We start from the raw sequence: 17,181 nt of genomic DNA, 5'->3' as shown, positions 1-17,181 counted from the left end.
AGAAACTTTCCACATCTGATGTGTAACTCACCATTTATGAGTAAATGTGATGTTTTTCCTCTACAACCTTGTAACTCTACCTCGTTCCAGGTTTTCACACTTTCTTATCATTATGTCGAAATAATCCTGTTTAATAACTGACTATTTCTCTGGCCTTCACCACAGTAACTGCACACCTATCTCACAAATATTATACCCACAACTTAGAGCAGAAAACTATCCCTGTTTTGCAGAAGGAACAATCAAAATAAAAGAAGTGGTGCTTTGCCCAAATCTCCCCAGTTTGTGGTAGAGGTTAAGAGTTCATGTGTCCTAATGTAGTATCTTAATCACAGGCATTCTTTGTTTCTTACATATTTAAGTTCAAAAGCCTGAAAAGAAAATCTCCTTAATGTTTATTTTGCCTAACTAGACACAAATTAACTCTTTTCTCTAAGTCATCTTCTTATATTGGAACTGATTGCAATTTGGAAGTATTTTCACAAACAAATTACATTTTCACTTTGTTTCATTCTGAGAATTTACATTCACTTTTAATCCATGTCTCCTGAAAAAGGCCACTTTCCAAAGACCTGCAAGTCTAAGAATAATTAAATCTTAAAAATTTAAAATATAAATTAAAAAAAAATGTCTTGAGCTGTAGAATGGATATTTTATATTTTTTGTATCATATTTTCTGGGGGGAAAGAAAGATAAACTTCACAGCAGGCTGGAGGTCTCATGTGAATGAGATTAAAAGTCTAGTTTATCTCATCCAAGCAAATAGAAGATCTGGTGAGGTGCAAGAAAAGGACATAAACATAAGGCAACATTGTGTAGGTAATAGATGTGCACAGAGAAAAAGACCAAACAGGTGAGAGAGAAAGGAGATATTAAGAACAGAAAACAGCTATTTCATTGTCTTTAAAATGTAGAAAATCTGACTTTTTTTTGTTTTTTTGATAAATAGCTGCCAAATGCATTCTCCAGTTGTGTTTAAGATTGGAGAGAGTCCACATGATCAAACAGGAGGAATAGCTAATAATTAGTCCTGTTAGGATATGCATAGTTTGTTAATAGCCCTAAGAGTTTTTTTCAGAGCTTCTATAAACTATCAGGCTAAGGTTTCCAAGGATTTATGTAAATCTTTATGAATGTTAGACTTTAAACATGACCATGTGAATTATCAGAATTCTGTGACATTGTTCACAGTGTCTGAGAATCTAGAATAGGCTCAAGTGATTGCATTCATCTCATGTCAGTATCCTGCACAAAACCCTAGTACTTCTCAATAGTTATCCCTTTATCTGGCCCACAAAACTGAAATGAAAGTCAGATAGTTTTATTCTTTTTTTCATCTTTTGTGGAGAGGCAAGGTCTCTTGAAGTATCTCTGCTCTACTTTACTTTGACCAGTTACTCCTTTATTGCTGTGTTTATCTTTTTTACTTTCACATTGCCTTTGAGACCTGCCCCTCACTGCTAAGTTTTCTGTGCCCAAAGTTTAATTTTGTCTCAGCAATGACCTTGAGAATTCCAGATGAGTTTTCAGCATTTCATTATTAGTCATACTTTAAAGTCTGGCTAATACTATCTTTAGCTGTAATTAAGTTATGCTGAAGAAGATTGACTAGGAATAACCTAGGACAGAAAGCCATTGTGTTGGATTTAGGAACCTGGAGAGTAGCAGCTGCCATCTGCAAAAAACAGAGGTAGAGAGAAGTTCAGACGCTCATAAAAGCTTTGGAGTCATAAGGGGGAGGGCAGTACGTGTTAAATCAGGGATGGAAGCTTAGTGGATAAAAGGAGAAAACCTTTTGTTGGAGGAGAGGGGAAGGAAGAGGTATCTGCAGGGGTTTGGAAGATATGAGTGAAAAGATGTGATTGGTAACAGGTGCCATCAAACAATCTCTATCGCTGCCTCTTCCCCCTCTTCTCTGTGTAAAAAGATTGTACACGATAATGTCAAAATTATTTGTGTTTCTAAAGTGAACGACTTCCTGCTCATCTATGTGCTGCAACTTGTTTTATATAAAATAAATGCTGATGTACAATGCTTAGCTCTTTTTAAATGTTAAGCCAGAGAGTAATTATCATTTTTCTTATGCTACGTTTATGTTCCAAGATTCTAGTTTCTATTAATGTTCTGCATGTTTTCTAAGTAGATTACAGGGACATTTCTGCATCATAAGTAAGCCCCGGAGCTATTCTCGGCTTTAAGCTTGGAGAAACAAAGTGACATTTACATTGCTAGTCGAGTGTAGAGAAGTTCCTGGCTCATCTTTTACAAAGAAAAATACTCTCCTAAGCAGTATTTCTCATTTTTTGTTATTTATTTTGTTTCTGTCAAGCTTTAATAAAAGATGAATTCCAAATAGTGCTGAATTTAGGAAAAGGGAGGACTTAATGGCCGCATACATTCATTCTTTTCTTGGAGCTGTGTTATTCAGAATGTGTTACTATTTTCATATGTATTTTTGAAAGAATTATCTTTCCATTCACACTGAGCAGTTGTGTACCAAACAGGAAGTTTCACAGGGAAAATTCAACTTATGTATGGATTATGGGATGGAGTTGGCATGTGGATTTTAAATTACACATTTTTAAGAGAACCAGAATCAGTTAAAGTGATAAACATTTAAACAAGAAATTGTTAGCTGTTGATCAATTTGAAATTGTTCAGATTTTATTAACATTTAATCAATGTTATACTCCTTTTTTCTGTATTGGCTATGAATATTTCTATCACATTCTGGTGCATATCTAACTTCGTAAAAATTTTACTTTTATTCACTTTATGGTAGCATTTGAATATTTCCAAGTGGAAAGTAAATTTAAATACTCTGTAAGAAATAACAAAGACATAGGGAGAACCAAACTAGAATATTACCTTCTCAGAAAATACAGTAACTTCTACATAATAATTTATGAAAATAAAGGCGTTTTGACATATTATCATTTTAGCATCCATTTCCTGTAAACATACTTCCTAAAGAAAGCATACATTTTATTAAACTTTAATTTGAGTAAATGAATGTCACAATAGCTCAGATTAAAACAATATTGGGGGAATTAGTTACAATTACAAATATGCTTCTGATTCTCAATACAAAAGTGAAAAAAACTTAAGAATTTAATATGCAAGTTCTGAATTATGAGGCAAATTATTTCCTGGTTTTGTTAAGTTAGGAAGATTTAACTGTTAAGAACAAATTCAAGACACAGCTGAAATAGGCAGAGATTTTTATGTATCTAAAAAAACAGAAGCTGTTCACTGCAATGACTGGGCCATTTTATTGTTGACACAGTTTTAATGCATTCACCTTATAAAACTGCAACTAGTTTGTAGATCCATATAGTCAGAGATCTGTCAGTTCATTTTAAGTTTTTATATGCACTGGGATATAGAGAATTTGTGAATTAAGTGTAGTGCGGAGAAGCTATCAACATCCTGCATATGGTCTGGCATCTTTCCACCACCCAGTTATCAGGTTCATTTGTTTGATCAGGACATTTCATACTGTCTTCCAGTTCCCAGCTTTACAGTGTATATCCATGTGCCTAAGATGACCATATGTGCAATTCTTACACCAGAATTCTTGCTGACTTCTCATATTTCGAGGACAGCTGCAATTAGGATGCAACTATGTCAAATACACTCTGCCTTATTTGAAGGATTGAACCATGACTTGTGATGTTTTCTTAATTTCATAGACAGTTGTTAAAATCTTCTTTGAGCTCTGTTGTGCATGTACATTCTACTCCTGATAGGCACAGGCTCAAACAGTTCCACTGTTGAACCTGAATTTGCTCCAGTTGTGCCACTGTATCCAATCCATCTGCAGTCTTAAACAGTGGAATGGACTGACTTGCTTGCTTTATTTTGCTGTCACATAAAAATGGCACTTCCGTAGTGCCTTTCTCCTATTTCACATTTTGTCATCATTCATGTTACTGTCCAGTGTTGTTAAATGTGTGCTAATAGTCTTGGTCTTTTTTCCATTTTGAGCTAAAAAAGGGAGACATAATTCCATGTTGTAGGCAATCTTCTGCAGTGTGTCTCTGGGAGAAATAAAACCCACGAAGAACAGTTCTAAAATAATGCTTTGTCTGAATTGTCAGTAGTTTTGAAGAGGAGACTTTTTCTCAAGAGTCTCATTCCTTGATAAGGACACATACGTCTCTTTTCTCTAGTGCACTCCAAAGTTCAAGTGTCATACTCAAATTTTTTCTTCACAGTGCTGTATACAAGTCATTGTGTATGTTGAAAGGTAGAATCTGGTTCTACTTCAGTCATCTAGCCTGTTGTTCTCTAGAAATATGTTTATGCCAGCAGTCTGTACAGAGAGCTTCATTTGTTTACCTCTGTTTTAACTGGTGAACTCCAGTGCTATTAACAAGTACTGCCAGTGTAAAGATGATCTGAGAAGCTGTTTGTCAAGTGACAAAGTAGCAGAGATGGATCTTGCCTAATTTTAAAAATCTGTAGTATAGATATCTGCATCTGAAAATCATCTAGTGATTTGTAGTCAGAAAAGAAAAACAGGCACTATTATGGCATGATTTAACATATCTTCATTTAAAATGAGCAAAATTAATATTACCTTTGAATTTCTAACCAACAACTATATAGAGGGATCAGACAAGCTACTTTGCCTAGGCTTAAATATTATTACCTAAGATACCTAAAGGACAATGTGAGGAAATCCAACCACGTATCCAGTCACATGTTCCAAAGCCAAACTGCAACCAGAGTTCTCACAAAGATCCCTCTCCATCTTAGTATCAGTGATTAAGTGATACAACTTTATTTTTAACACACCTTTATTTTCACAGAAAGTTACAGTAGGAGTGTAAGGGGGATCCAAGTAAGGAAATGCACAGGACTTCATAGAGGGCAATACCCTTAGTATTTTCACTACCATCACCTGATATGCCAATCAAGCTTGACCCTAGTGAACACCTTGAGACAGATGACTGTGAAGATGGTTACTTCTGAACCACCCTGCCCTGCCCTTTTCCATATTAAGATCACTTTCTCTCAAGAAGGAGTTATAGGAAGTATAAAGGGTTTTTTTCTCTCTGAATCTCTCTATGAACACTTGTGTATTGAACATGAACTTTTAATTCTTGAGAGACTTGAGAAATCATTCTGAAATAAGCTCTTTATAGGACACTACCAAAGGGATGTAGCATTCTTAAGTGCTGGTTTAGGTTTCTCAAATCAGTATTCTTTAATATACCCATAGCCTCATTTTCTGAACTCTGCTTTTCCCTGTGCAGACTTGTTTGAAGACTACAATAGCTGCCTAAATGGGAGGATATGTGCATGTGAAGACACATTTCACTGACTTGCCATGAACATGTTTTTCATCCCAGTATGGCTGTTTTCCCTCACTTGCATGTTCTATTATATGTATTGGTTTTATTGTTGTTGTTGTTATTTTAGAAGTTAATGTAGTCACCAGAGTGCTAAAGTCAAACCTATTATTTGGCTTCCATATTGAGAAGAGTCGAGTCTCTGGGCTGAAGTTGTAGTGTACTAAATCTCTTTTTGAAGCAATTTTTTGTTCAGTTCCTTTCATGTGTGGGAGATGTACAGTCAACTGTTCTTGAACCTAAAGACAATGCTGTAATCTCTCAAATTTCTCCAGACTGTATACATATTTTTATTTTGAGTTATAATTTAACCACATGGGGACCATATGGCATTTAAAGTGAGAAATACAAGCTTTCCAAAGGAGGTCCTGAACATCCATGCTTTACTCTCACAGTAGAGGAGACTTACGGATTGGGAGTAGGAATGAAATTGTCATCTTAGTGCTTGACTTACAAATTTTGAGAGACCTTAACTTTTGAGCAGCAATCTCTGAGGAAGGAAACCTCTAGTTTTATCTCTCTTTCAACTGATTTTTCTGATTTTGTGAGTGAGATTGGTTTTCTTTTTTAAAGATGATAGTATTTAGTGCCTTTTCTGTGCTTCCATTCTTTCACTTTTATGCTATTTTCTTCTCTGGGAACACTTGCCAGTCATCAAAATTCAGTGGTTCTGCCAGAACCTGATACATTTTCTACGACAGAAATCTTGTTCAGCTTTCACAGTACAAATTCTCTGCTTCAAAATGGAGTTATAATCCAAGGTGAAGTTTGCAGTTGTAAATTCATAAAGGTATGCAGTCATAAATTGCATATAGAATTCCTAAATTCTATATGCAAAGCTAAAAGTAGAATACCATTCATCATGGTAAAGGTTCGGTTAACTGTACATGCTGTTATCAGAGTCACTTTGGCTTGAGAGGATATTTAACCATGGGCTTTACTGCACAACAAAGGAGTCCGATGGATCTGGCATCCTTCGGCTTCTTCTGTGGTTATTTTAGTGATATGAAAAAGCCATTAGATTTACCATCCAAATTAACTATGTTCAGACCACAAAGGTAGATAGTTCTTCCTACTGAGGATTTCCAGCTGTTCAGACTAATCTACATAAAGCTTCTTTTTAAGATCATTTTATGGCGATTATTTGAGGTGCAAGACATCCCTGCCATAAGAACATAAGAATTGACGTGTATGTAATGATTCTTGTAAGCCAGTTGTTCTTTTTCTTTTGCATCTGCTCACAGAAAATGACATATAAATATGTATCATTTTAACTGTTTATATAGATTCATATATTTATTATAATTGTAGACACACATATATAATGTTAAGTGCCATTGTGAGTTTTTGAGTGTACACAGAGGATTCTTTCTTCCTTTAATTATAGTTACATGACAGAGACAGTAAAAAAAAAAAAATATACTCTTAACAATTCACTGAAAAGAAATGAGACTCTTGATAAATGCCTATTGTGCTTAATGTAGGCAATTTTTTCATGTGTTTCATCAATTAGTTACGTGATAAAACAGCTCCTTTTTATGCCTCAATCGTTTTCCCTGTCAGATAGTTGTTTTCCATTTTGTTTTGATGATCTAAATTATGGTTTTGTTATAATATTTAATATTATACTAATTTTGAATTATGAAAATATAAGATGCTCTTTTTGTACATGTATGTGTGAATATGTATCAAGGACATCAAAACCAATGTAAACAGAAATCTCTTTATAGTATCTATAACTCAAAATACATTTAAAAGGCTGCATGCCTTATTTTTGCATTTGCGAATCTTTTTTTTCTAGTTGCATTGCTAGTTTAAGGAATCAAATTTTATCCTTTCTATTCCAATACTGATCTTCAGTCTCTCTTTTTCTAAGTACTGTTTCAATTATCCATAATAAACAGGTAAAACCAATTTTAAATAAAGTATAATTTATTTTTACTTTTGCTTTAAAATCAAACATAATAATAAAACTCTCATATTTTTCCAAAATATGAGTAATATGAGCAGGTAACATCCAACTATTTTTCCTTTTTTATCTTAACTTTTAGAAATTACTTACACTCCTTTGTTTTGGTTCCTCTTACACTATTTTAAAGCTTGATGATTTTCAGTTAGTTCCACAACACCAACACTGATAGCATTGAGCTTAGTAAATTAGCAAGGTAGAATTTGGAAAATATGCCAAATCAGAAAACATTTTAATTAACGAACACCCTGGGAAAGACTGATGTCTATCTGTTGTCTGTACCTAAATATGGAATCACAGAATCATTAAGGTTGGAAAAGACCTCCAAGATCATTGAATTCAGTCTTTGTATCTCCTTCTCTGTTTGTATATTGCCACACAAAATTGCTTTTGCTATTTTTAACTAAGGTTGTTGGACATATCTTACTAAACATAAATGGAAATAAGCAAGTAATTTCTTCTGATACTATTTACAGTGCAATACATGTTACCTTACTTCACCTTCCTTCTACGTTGCTCCCTGTGTTCTCAGTCCGTTCATTTTAATCACTTATTTTGAATTCTGGCTACTTTCTGGTTATGTATGCAAAATTTCCAATTATTCTTTTATAGTTAAAGCAATCTTCATTAAATGTGAATTGATATGCATGAGTAAGTGCAATACAGGATGTTAGATTGTTCTAGAGTATGAATATATGTTTTGGAAAACTTAAACTAGTAGATAATCTGTGGTGTGAAAGCTTGTTCTAAAAATGCAGTTATTTTTTAAAAATTAATTTGGTCCTTCCAATATACTTGCAAGGGGAATTATGACTGTACATTGGCTATTCAGGACGAAAGTTGTTTGAAGCAGAAGTCTGAGAAAAGTAAATGATAGGGATAGTGACATGAGAAATGGATTCAGTTTATGACAACTAAATTTAGGTATCAAAATGGAGGTGTCTGTGGTGAAGTAAGTATCTTCCTTTGCTTTATAGTTAAGAGCAGCATAGTCAATATGCAGTGTTGTTACCACATGATTCAGCCGGCATACCAATAGGCATCCCAGTTCTGAATGGTGTCACTTTCCCAGCTACATTTCCGTAATAGGAAATTAGATTCTTAGCTTGTGTTTAGATACTTACTTTTAGATACATCAATTTAGGTGTTGTAAGTTTGAATGAAATCCCACTTAATGTGTCACACAGCTCATTACTTTGATTTTTGGCACTTGTACTGGTATGCAGAGCAGGTAAGCATCCCTAACAAAAATTCATCAGGTTTCTATGGACAGACTTTCAAAATATTTAATAATACAGTCTTGATACTTGTTTGTATGGGTGACACTAATTGTACATAAACACTGGTTTTGTACCAGCCGCATAGTATTTAATTTTTTTCCTTGTGTCATCTTAACCCACCTTTTCTTGCTAACTGCATTGTTTTCCATGTGTCCGCACTGCCACGTCCCCACAGAATATTGCATAAGCGGTGAGCGGGTGCTTGTGTTCCTGGAGTTTGTGACAATGAGACTCACTGAGCCCAGAGAGGAACTGGGTGAATCCACTCACAGGTGTCAGTACTCGTAATGCTCCCAAGAAGGATTGCTGTCTGGCTCTCTAAAGCCAAATCCCTCAGACCTGGAAGCCTCAACACAGTGACACACAGTTTGCCTGGCATCACTTGCTTAGACGTCCAGGAGCCAGCATGGCAAAGATCAAATACTTCCACAGGGAAATTGGGAAATGCAGAACTTTAGCAACACTGTTTTCTACAGTGCACTGAGTAACTGAAGGGAATATTGTAAGTAAACAATTTGCCCAGCTCTGCATGGACTCAACACAGTGAAAATATATAAAAAACGTTAATCATCCCTTCCTCTTCACATCTTCCTTTCCTTAGGTTATCCTGAAACTAGTACATATCCTTCTACACAAAAGATTTTTCCCATCTGCTTTAAACTCTAATACCTACTTTCCCCTTTTTTCACAAGGTCCTGTTCCCATTGGAACAAGTTCACATTCTCAACCCAATCTCCAGAGCTGCTTTTTCCTTGCTAGCTTTCTAGACCAACTTGCCAGATCTTAGGATTGGAAAATCATATTAATGGAATCTGAGTAGCATGCCAACAGTAGCAGGTAGTGGTAATGACTCTTGTTTAGAACTTAAAAGTGAAGGTAAGGATTAAGATTGTTTTCAGGAGCAGAGAAATCTAAAGATATGGTTCAAATTTTTGCAGTTCAAGATGGAACTTTGTTTTCAGCATTTCCTTGGTTGAAAACAGCAAATCTCTTGCAAATGTGTTGGGCCAATTTTCTTTCCTTGTTTAGCGATACACATACCAGTGATTCTGTTGGATTCAGTGTTTCTTGTACTGTTTTGCCAGGTTTGGTTTTGCCCACTAAATGTGGAGGGGGTTTAGAACAAATATTAAGGCAACCTTAGCTAAATCCTCATGATAAATTTGTCTGTGATGCCAAAATAACTTAATCACTCTGGACTAATTTTTCATCCCTAGTCCCTGTCATTCCTTCCTATAGCTTCACATTAGAGAATCCTCCTGTCACAGGGGAAGATTGTGTGAGAGCTGACTCTCCAGGGCCTATTCCAAGTCTGAACACAGACAGTGCTGTCAAGTACAGGACAGATTCTTTAAAGTAGAGAAGACTTTAGACTGCCAAGTGGATCTTGATACAAGAGAATTTGACCCTACACATACAAGTTTCAGCTCTGTTTCTGAAATAAATCTGTGTGACAGTTTTGGGGTTTTGCCTTGTTCAAACATGCAACTATTTGGTCCACAGAATAATGCAGCTTAAGTATAGGAACAGCATTTGCTAATGTCAAAACATTGTTTATGTACAATTTAATCTCCTGTGATGGTGTATTTATTGCTGTATACTCACTTGAGTTATTTTCATCAAGAAATTCTGTCTATGTGTCTCTTTGGCAACATCTTTGCAGAGCTTACAACTTTGAAAAACATGTTGGCATCAGCTATGCAGTCCTTTTAAACAGCTGCTCTGCAGTCATGCTGTTTCAACATGCCACCACACATGGCTGAATTATGCAAATAGTTAATATTAAATGACTGAGATACAAGAACAATTTGTACACTCGATAAAGCCAATCTGTGGAGTGTAACATCCATTCATGTGACTGAGTTAGTGTGCGACAATTTAAAGGCTACAGCATGATTCTTTTGACTTTGTATCTTGTACTAAAAGCAGCAGTGGACAGAGAGAAGGTATATGGCAGGAATGTTTTAAAAGGCTGAGGCCTTTTTTTAACTCATTACTAATAATGCAATGAAAATAGAATGTGCATCAATGTAATTTTCTGGCAAGTATTAAGAAATAGGTAAGATGTAACAAATGTTTGTCGTTCAGCTATAAATATGAATTGCCCTGTTCTGGTCGAGAGATAAGATAAAATGTTAATTATAAAGAATGTTAATGCAGTAACAGTATTGCTTATTGAAGACAACACCATTTGTAAACAGCAAGAAAACAAAAACAATAATAGTTTTAAAAAAATGTAACATCTTAAAATTTACTTTGAAAGGCTTTTCTACTGGCTTTTCTGTTCTACAATACTGAATGCTTTAAATAATAATAATAATAGTAGTAATAATAATAATAATTCATGCTTTAAATTCTGTAATTTCCATGGACCAGAAGGGGAACATTAGGCACTAAGTGTGATGCAAGATGACAAAAGAAGATGTCCAGTTAAAGTCAGAAAATGCTATTTTTTTCCTTTTTCACTCTACTGTACATTTTGAATAATCTCTTTTGTTCAGCTAAGTAGTAAGGACAGATTACTTTTTTAATTAATCCAAATTGTTTTCAAAGCAAATTATTAGGATATTCAGAAAATGTCTGCATTTCTATATGTTGTCATTTTTCTTTTCCCATGTTGGAACTTTAATTTTCCACAAAATTTCTTTTCCACTCTGATCCTGTTTCTGCTGTACATCCTCTTAAGGTTTTTCATTGGTTGTTTTCTTTTCTAATCTGGATATAAAGACACATATGTGTCCCTAGTAATGTATTTATATGATTTCTGTGCAAGTAATAGTGCTCAAAAGTCCAGTTTGTCACAGTCATTCAAATTAGATTTGTAAACTCTCTCAGCCTGACAAAATAAGTGCAAATAAATTCTTTTCAATTAAATGGAAGTTTAAATTAAAAGAGATAGTGGGTTCCTATTGTACAGTAAATGTTCTCTTTTGCTGCCTTTAAGCAAGACAAAATTCAAGTTATGTAAATCCTCCGTGCCCATTTTATTTTTTTACTTTTCCTGGGGTCCAATTAGTAATCTTATTAATTATAGCAAGTATATGTTCATTCTTGTTATCTTTACTGATCCACTTACACATTTAGTTTGGTGAATATAAAGTTATTATTAACAAATAAATATTTAATAAGTTCAAATGTAATTTAACTGAATAACTTAGCATTATTCTTTTGTGGTTTTATAGGAACTAGCCACAATGAAGCAGATTCTAATTAGTCTACATGGTAAACGCTATGAACAAAATCTACCTCAGTCTCATACTGATGTAAGAAGTGCAACTGGAAAAAACAAATCAAACCCTTCAGTAAAACTGCTGCCAGAACATGAAGAAGAAAATATATTTACACCTAAACCAACATTATTTGTAAGTACTATGGTAAGAGTACGTACCATAAACTTTTTTGATAATTCTTCTCACTTTTTAAAAAGAAAAACACGGATTCATGTGTCAAGGAGATCTAGAATTAATTCAGCTAAGTACTTGCAGCTCTTTATGAAGTGGTCAACATTGAGGAGATAAATTACAGTTTTTGATGTTATTTAGCTATTTGATACTTTCTACATCTTAAGTTCACAGCAAACTAGGTCTTTTTTTTTAAAAAATTGTAATATTTCAATACTAAGAGTGGTTAGCAAAATTTTAATAGTTGTAGGGATTCACAGACTGTATTATTTTAAATCTATCATGATCATGTATGAGTGGAGTGTGTGCATATATACTGAGAAGCAGGAGTAAGGAAATAGGTGTATTTATGTATACTTATAGTCATGTATATATGTATATTAATGTGTATGTGTCTAAATATATATTAAAAAATGGAAGATTAGTATTGATATCACCTCTGTTGCTAAGGATACCTGATATTATAAACCCCTGTTTTATTCCTTCAAAAACTAAATGCTTGGATTTTAATACATGAAGTGGCCCACTTCAGATTTAGTGCCTCTGGTATTTGAAAGCTTCATGAAAATGGTTTAGAAGTTTCTGACTATGGCTGTGTCTGAACTGATTCAAGAGAGACAAGTTGCAATGCTGAATCTCAAAACAAATCATGACTCCTATTAACGCTTCATGATGCTACTTTTCTGTAGGGTGTATCCACACTACAGAGCATATGTGCTATTTTGGTCCGAATATAAGTTTTGGATATTTTTCTTTTCTTTTCCTGGTGGAGACTTTAATATTCAGTGTCTTAAACAATATGAGGTTTGTGTTGCAGCAGACCAGACACTGGGTTTATAACACAAAATGTAGAAAATGGCTGCATCTCTTGGACATGATGTGAGAGCATTGGGGGATTTTAGGGGTTCAGAATTTGCTTGGATAGCTTATGAGGCTAAACAGAGGCTTACCCAGTGCTGTCTCATTCACAGTCCTTTTGGTAGTGCTAAATCATACTGCTCAAACTTTGTCTTTGATGGAGCTGTTCAGTAATCCAAAACATGAGAAAACAATTAGTTTGCATAGATAATCCAGGGTTTCAGTGCATAATCTGTCCAGTCTTACTTAGGGATATAGATGGCATAGGTTTTCTTGTTAGATAGGGAAAAGAAATTAGTAGTCCTGTGAAAATTCTGCTAGTCTAGGTCAATTTCTAGAATTTTTAAAGCTTGCACAGATAGAGCAGATTTATTTTTGTAACTGAATTCTTCAAAATTAATGAAGTAGGTCTTTAAATTGAATGGTTACTAAGTCTTGGAAGAAAGAATGAATAGAGAGCAGACAGAAAATGGAACTAGAAAGTTTAAGGACAAAAGACTAAAGAGATGGTATTCACTAACTCAAGAGATTATACCCAACTATGAAAGCAGAATAGTCCGTACTGTGTTCCACCTCCACTTCATTAGTTTTATTTCTATAAAAACTAAAACTATTTTGTTTTATACAAACCACCACTGAATTTGCAAACAATAATGTTAAGCAATCCTGACTGTGTAGCAGTAGCCCATAGGATTATGAAGGCAAGGCAAAGTTGCTCACGGATAATTCTCTGCAATTAAAATACCGTCTACAGTGTCAGAAAACTCCTGAATTCTTTTATTTTTATTTATCGTTTTTTAAGAACTAAATTTCTGCATGAAGTGTTGGTCAATTTTGGCACACCTAAGATCTCTTTGCTAAGTTCCATTCTCTTCTCATCTGGGAAAGTCAGATGATGTTATTTCAAATGAAACCTATTTATGGCACAGTTATGCATGTTTTCATTGTGATGGATATTTTTAAAAATCATTTAGTTTTTACTGTATAGTCTGCTTTTTATAACCTGGAAATAGGGAGGTTTTAATACAGATATGTTGTAATAGTAACCTTAAATGCATACTTTTGGTTTTAATATTTGCATTTAAGCAAAAAACTCAATTATCCCTGCAAACTACAGAAGAAGGAAAGAGACTTTAGTGTAGATTGCATGTTTTTCTCTGATGTTCACTGCCTCACAATTAAATGTTCTTTATTTTACAGACAAACAAAGAGGCACCTGTATGGTACAAGAAACTGCAGAAGAAAACATAACCATAGCATTTTCCAGAAGTATTCAGAAGAATTCTTTGGGGAGCTTTTCTTCAAAGGAAGTTATTTTCACCATAATGATGCCCTTTTTACCATAAAAGCAAGCAACTCTTTTGGTTTTAGCAGCTGTTTTGGTTCTTTTATAACTGTCAAATAATCTTATGCTTCATAAAATAATTTTTAGATCTGTCATGTGAATAAAATGTGTGTATAAAATGTGTGGAAATAATGTGTGCAGTGATTTTACTAACATATATTTGAATTTTAAAAGATAAATAAACATTAGCATGTCGTACACATTTATATCTGGGCAGTTAAAGGACATGTTATTCAGAGTGTTCAAATGAATGCATGTTTCAGATTTTTTATATTATTTTTCTTGGACCCTGTGTTTCATGCCACATTCCTTGCAACTGTTTGGACTTACAGAAATTTAAAAAATATACATGATTTAGCATTAAACTATATCCTACTTTCTAGGAAGGAAATTCATGTCAGCTGGAAAAAAAAACTACTTATCAGCTTTGATTTGTAGTTTGTCATTTGATGTCATTTGTATAACCAAACAGGCATTAAAAATACTCTAAAGAAGCAATAAAATGCATCCTAATTGTCAGCACTGATACTTAATGGGCTAGATAGTAGTGTAGTTACATCAATGAAATAATAAAAAAAGAACCCTGATGTGTGAGTACTGTAAGGCTGTAATGGTGAAATGGGTAACTTGCCATATTTTATTGTATGAAAATAAGCCCCATCTTCCAAGAAGACATTCAACTTATTTATTCTACTCCACCATCTATTTTGACTATAGAAAAGTTCTCTAATATTTTAAAGCACTTTTGACTGCATATGGTTTATTTCTATATATAACATAAATATAGATTACATTGTTTTAAGTACTGCATACTGAAAATATTGCTTGAATTTCATTTAAGAGAAAGCTCCTTTTTCTTAGCTTCTTTTTCCTTGACAATATCTCTTCAATCAATTATTTGTTCCTACCTGGACACGAACAGTAATTATTTACTCTATAATACTGAGTTATATCAAGCTTAAGATTCCCAGATACACTTTTCTTCATTTTCCAAACAGCAATTCGAAGCACTGCAATACCTCCTCTGCTCCAGGAAAGCTTCAATTTCTTTAATTTTCCTTTCTAGTTCTGAGAGAGTGAGGTAAAAATGCTAGCAATTACACATCACAGGTTAAAAATTATCATTTTGTGACTGAGGGAGGCCAAGTGTGTAGATAGAGATAATATCTTTTATTAGGCTTTTCACTGGGGAAGAAAATCACACAAACCTATCAGTATAGACATTTCTGAATAACTTTGGCTTCCTGAAGTCTAGGTTTTATTTAATTTATATTTTTATGTGAATAGAATCCTTAAGTTTTATTTCCCATGAAACAGCTCCTATATGCAGACAGTAATTTTGTAGTTTGCAATAGATACTTCATAATGAATCAGTCCCCAGTTTAACTTCCCAGACTATCCAGTTTGTCTGTTACCAATTAATAATTAAATTGTATTATCTAGAAGGACTGTGAGCTATTTTAGCTAGATACTAGTTGGAATCTTAAGTATTTACTGTTTGTTCTCCTATAGTATCCTTATAGACAAACTGGTGAGATAAGGACTGTAAGGTGGATGGAAAATTGGCTGACACACCAACCTGCAGAAAATGTGATTAACAATGTGAAGTCCAACTGGAATAGCAGCATCCCTTGGCAAGTTGATAGGCAATACCAAATTTGGGGGAGTAGTCTATACACTGGAGGGCAAGGTCCAGAGGACCTCAACAGACTGGAAATTGGGTTCACAAGAACTGGATGAAGTTTAACAAAAGCAATTGCAGTCCCACATTGAGGATGGAATAACCCCATATGCCAATACTGCTGCAAAGCAGCTTGGCAGGAACAGACCTTAAGGTCCTACTGGACAATAAATGGAATATGAGTCAGCAGTGTGCCAGCCAGCTGCATCCTGGGTGGCATTACCAACAGGATAGCCAGCAAATGCAGGGAAGTGATTTTTTCTGTTTGGTACATGGGAGATCACATCTGGAGCACTGCATCCGGTTTTGGGCTTGTTCAAGAAAGACATTGACTGACATATTGCTGTGAGTCTAGCAGAGGTGCACCAAGATGACCAGGGGCTAAAGCACCTGATGTAGAAGGGGAGGCTGAAAGAACTGGATTCATACAGCCTTAAGATTAGAGGATTTAGGGGAGGAACTTGTTGCAGTCTCCAACTACCTAAGAGACAGCAGAGCCTCTCAGAGGTGCACAGCAATAGCTTTAAGAGACAATGGACACAGGATGGAGCACTAGAAAACTCAATTAGCTCTTATGAAAAATATTTTTACTGTAAGGGTGGTCAAATACTGGAACAGGTTGCCTAGAGAGGTGGTGGAATCTTCATCCTTGGAGATATTCAGAACTCAACTGGACAAAGTCCTGAGCAAGCTGGTATAATTGGACCTGACTTTGAGATAGAGTAGATAACTGATTTTCAGAATTCTTGTCCAACCTAAATTACTCTATAGTGTTATTTCTAAATACACTGATATAAGATAGTGACGTTTATTGCTTCTTACCTTCCAAAAGACAAAATTCTGTTTAATTATTCTATGGAAATACAGGAAACACAGGAACATTTTGACTCTTACAGAATTGTGCATTGTAAAGTTCTGTGTCCTCCATGCAGTCCAATTTTCTAAGAAGGCTGCCAGAATATTAGGCTGATTTGTGGTGAAATTTTATTAACATTTAAACAGTTCTCCAGATGACAAAGTGACATATTCTGACAAAGGATTGTGGTTTTTTGGTTTGTTTATTTTTTTTTAATTATTACTGAGGTCCATCTTTAGATGTGCAAAAATAAAAGTAATTTGTTAGAATACGCTGATAACATATAATGTTGTTGGCAAGTTCTTGTAATCGATGTAGGCCCTTTGTAAATCTTCTCAATATGTTTTTTTTTCCAGTTGAAGATTTTGTATTTTTCCTGTGATTCCTCACTAGACTCCAAGGCTATAATTAATTATCTAGGAGGAGACCTTCTA

The 17,181-nt window shown here is 34.5% G+C and overlaps 1 protein-coding gene across 6 annotated transcripts in view; it reads left to right on the top strand.

The window, feature by feature from the left end:
* Positions 1 to 14,614, top strand: part of PIBF1 (progesterone immunomodulatory binding factor 1) — a 111,195-nt gene extending 96,581 nt beyond the window's left edge. For 4 of the 6 annotated variants that reach the window (XM_027646854.1, XM_027646863.1, XM_027646881.1 and 1 more), the window contains 2 exons: positions 11,789 to 11,980; positions 14,066 to 14,614. In XM_027646854.1, coding sequence (XP_027502655.1) covers positions 11,789 to 11,980; positions 14,066 to 14,116 — 243 coding nt within the window. In that variant the 3' untranslated portion in view covers positions 14,117 to 14,614. Of the gene's footprint in view, positions 1 to 11,788; positions 11,981 to 14,065 lie in introns of those variants that run through there. The other 2 variants (XM_027646872.1, XM_027646882.1) reach the window with 2 other exon arrangements.
* Positions 14,615 to 17,181: the final 2,567 nt, after the last annotated feature.

This window comes from Corapipo altera, unplaced genomic scaffold, assembly GCF_003945725.1.
Source record: "Corapipo altera isolate COAL_440 unplaced genomic scaffold, ASM394572v1 0, whole genome shotgun sequence".
NCBI lineage: Eukaryota > Metazoa > Chordata > Aves > Passeriformes > Pipridae > Corapipo > Corapipo altera.
Note: the sequence above shows the minus strand (reverse complement) of the source record. Positions and strands in the feature narration are given on the sequence as shown.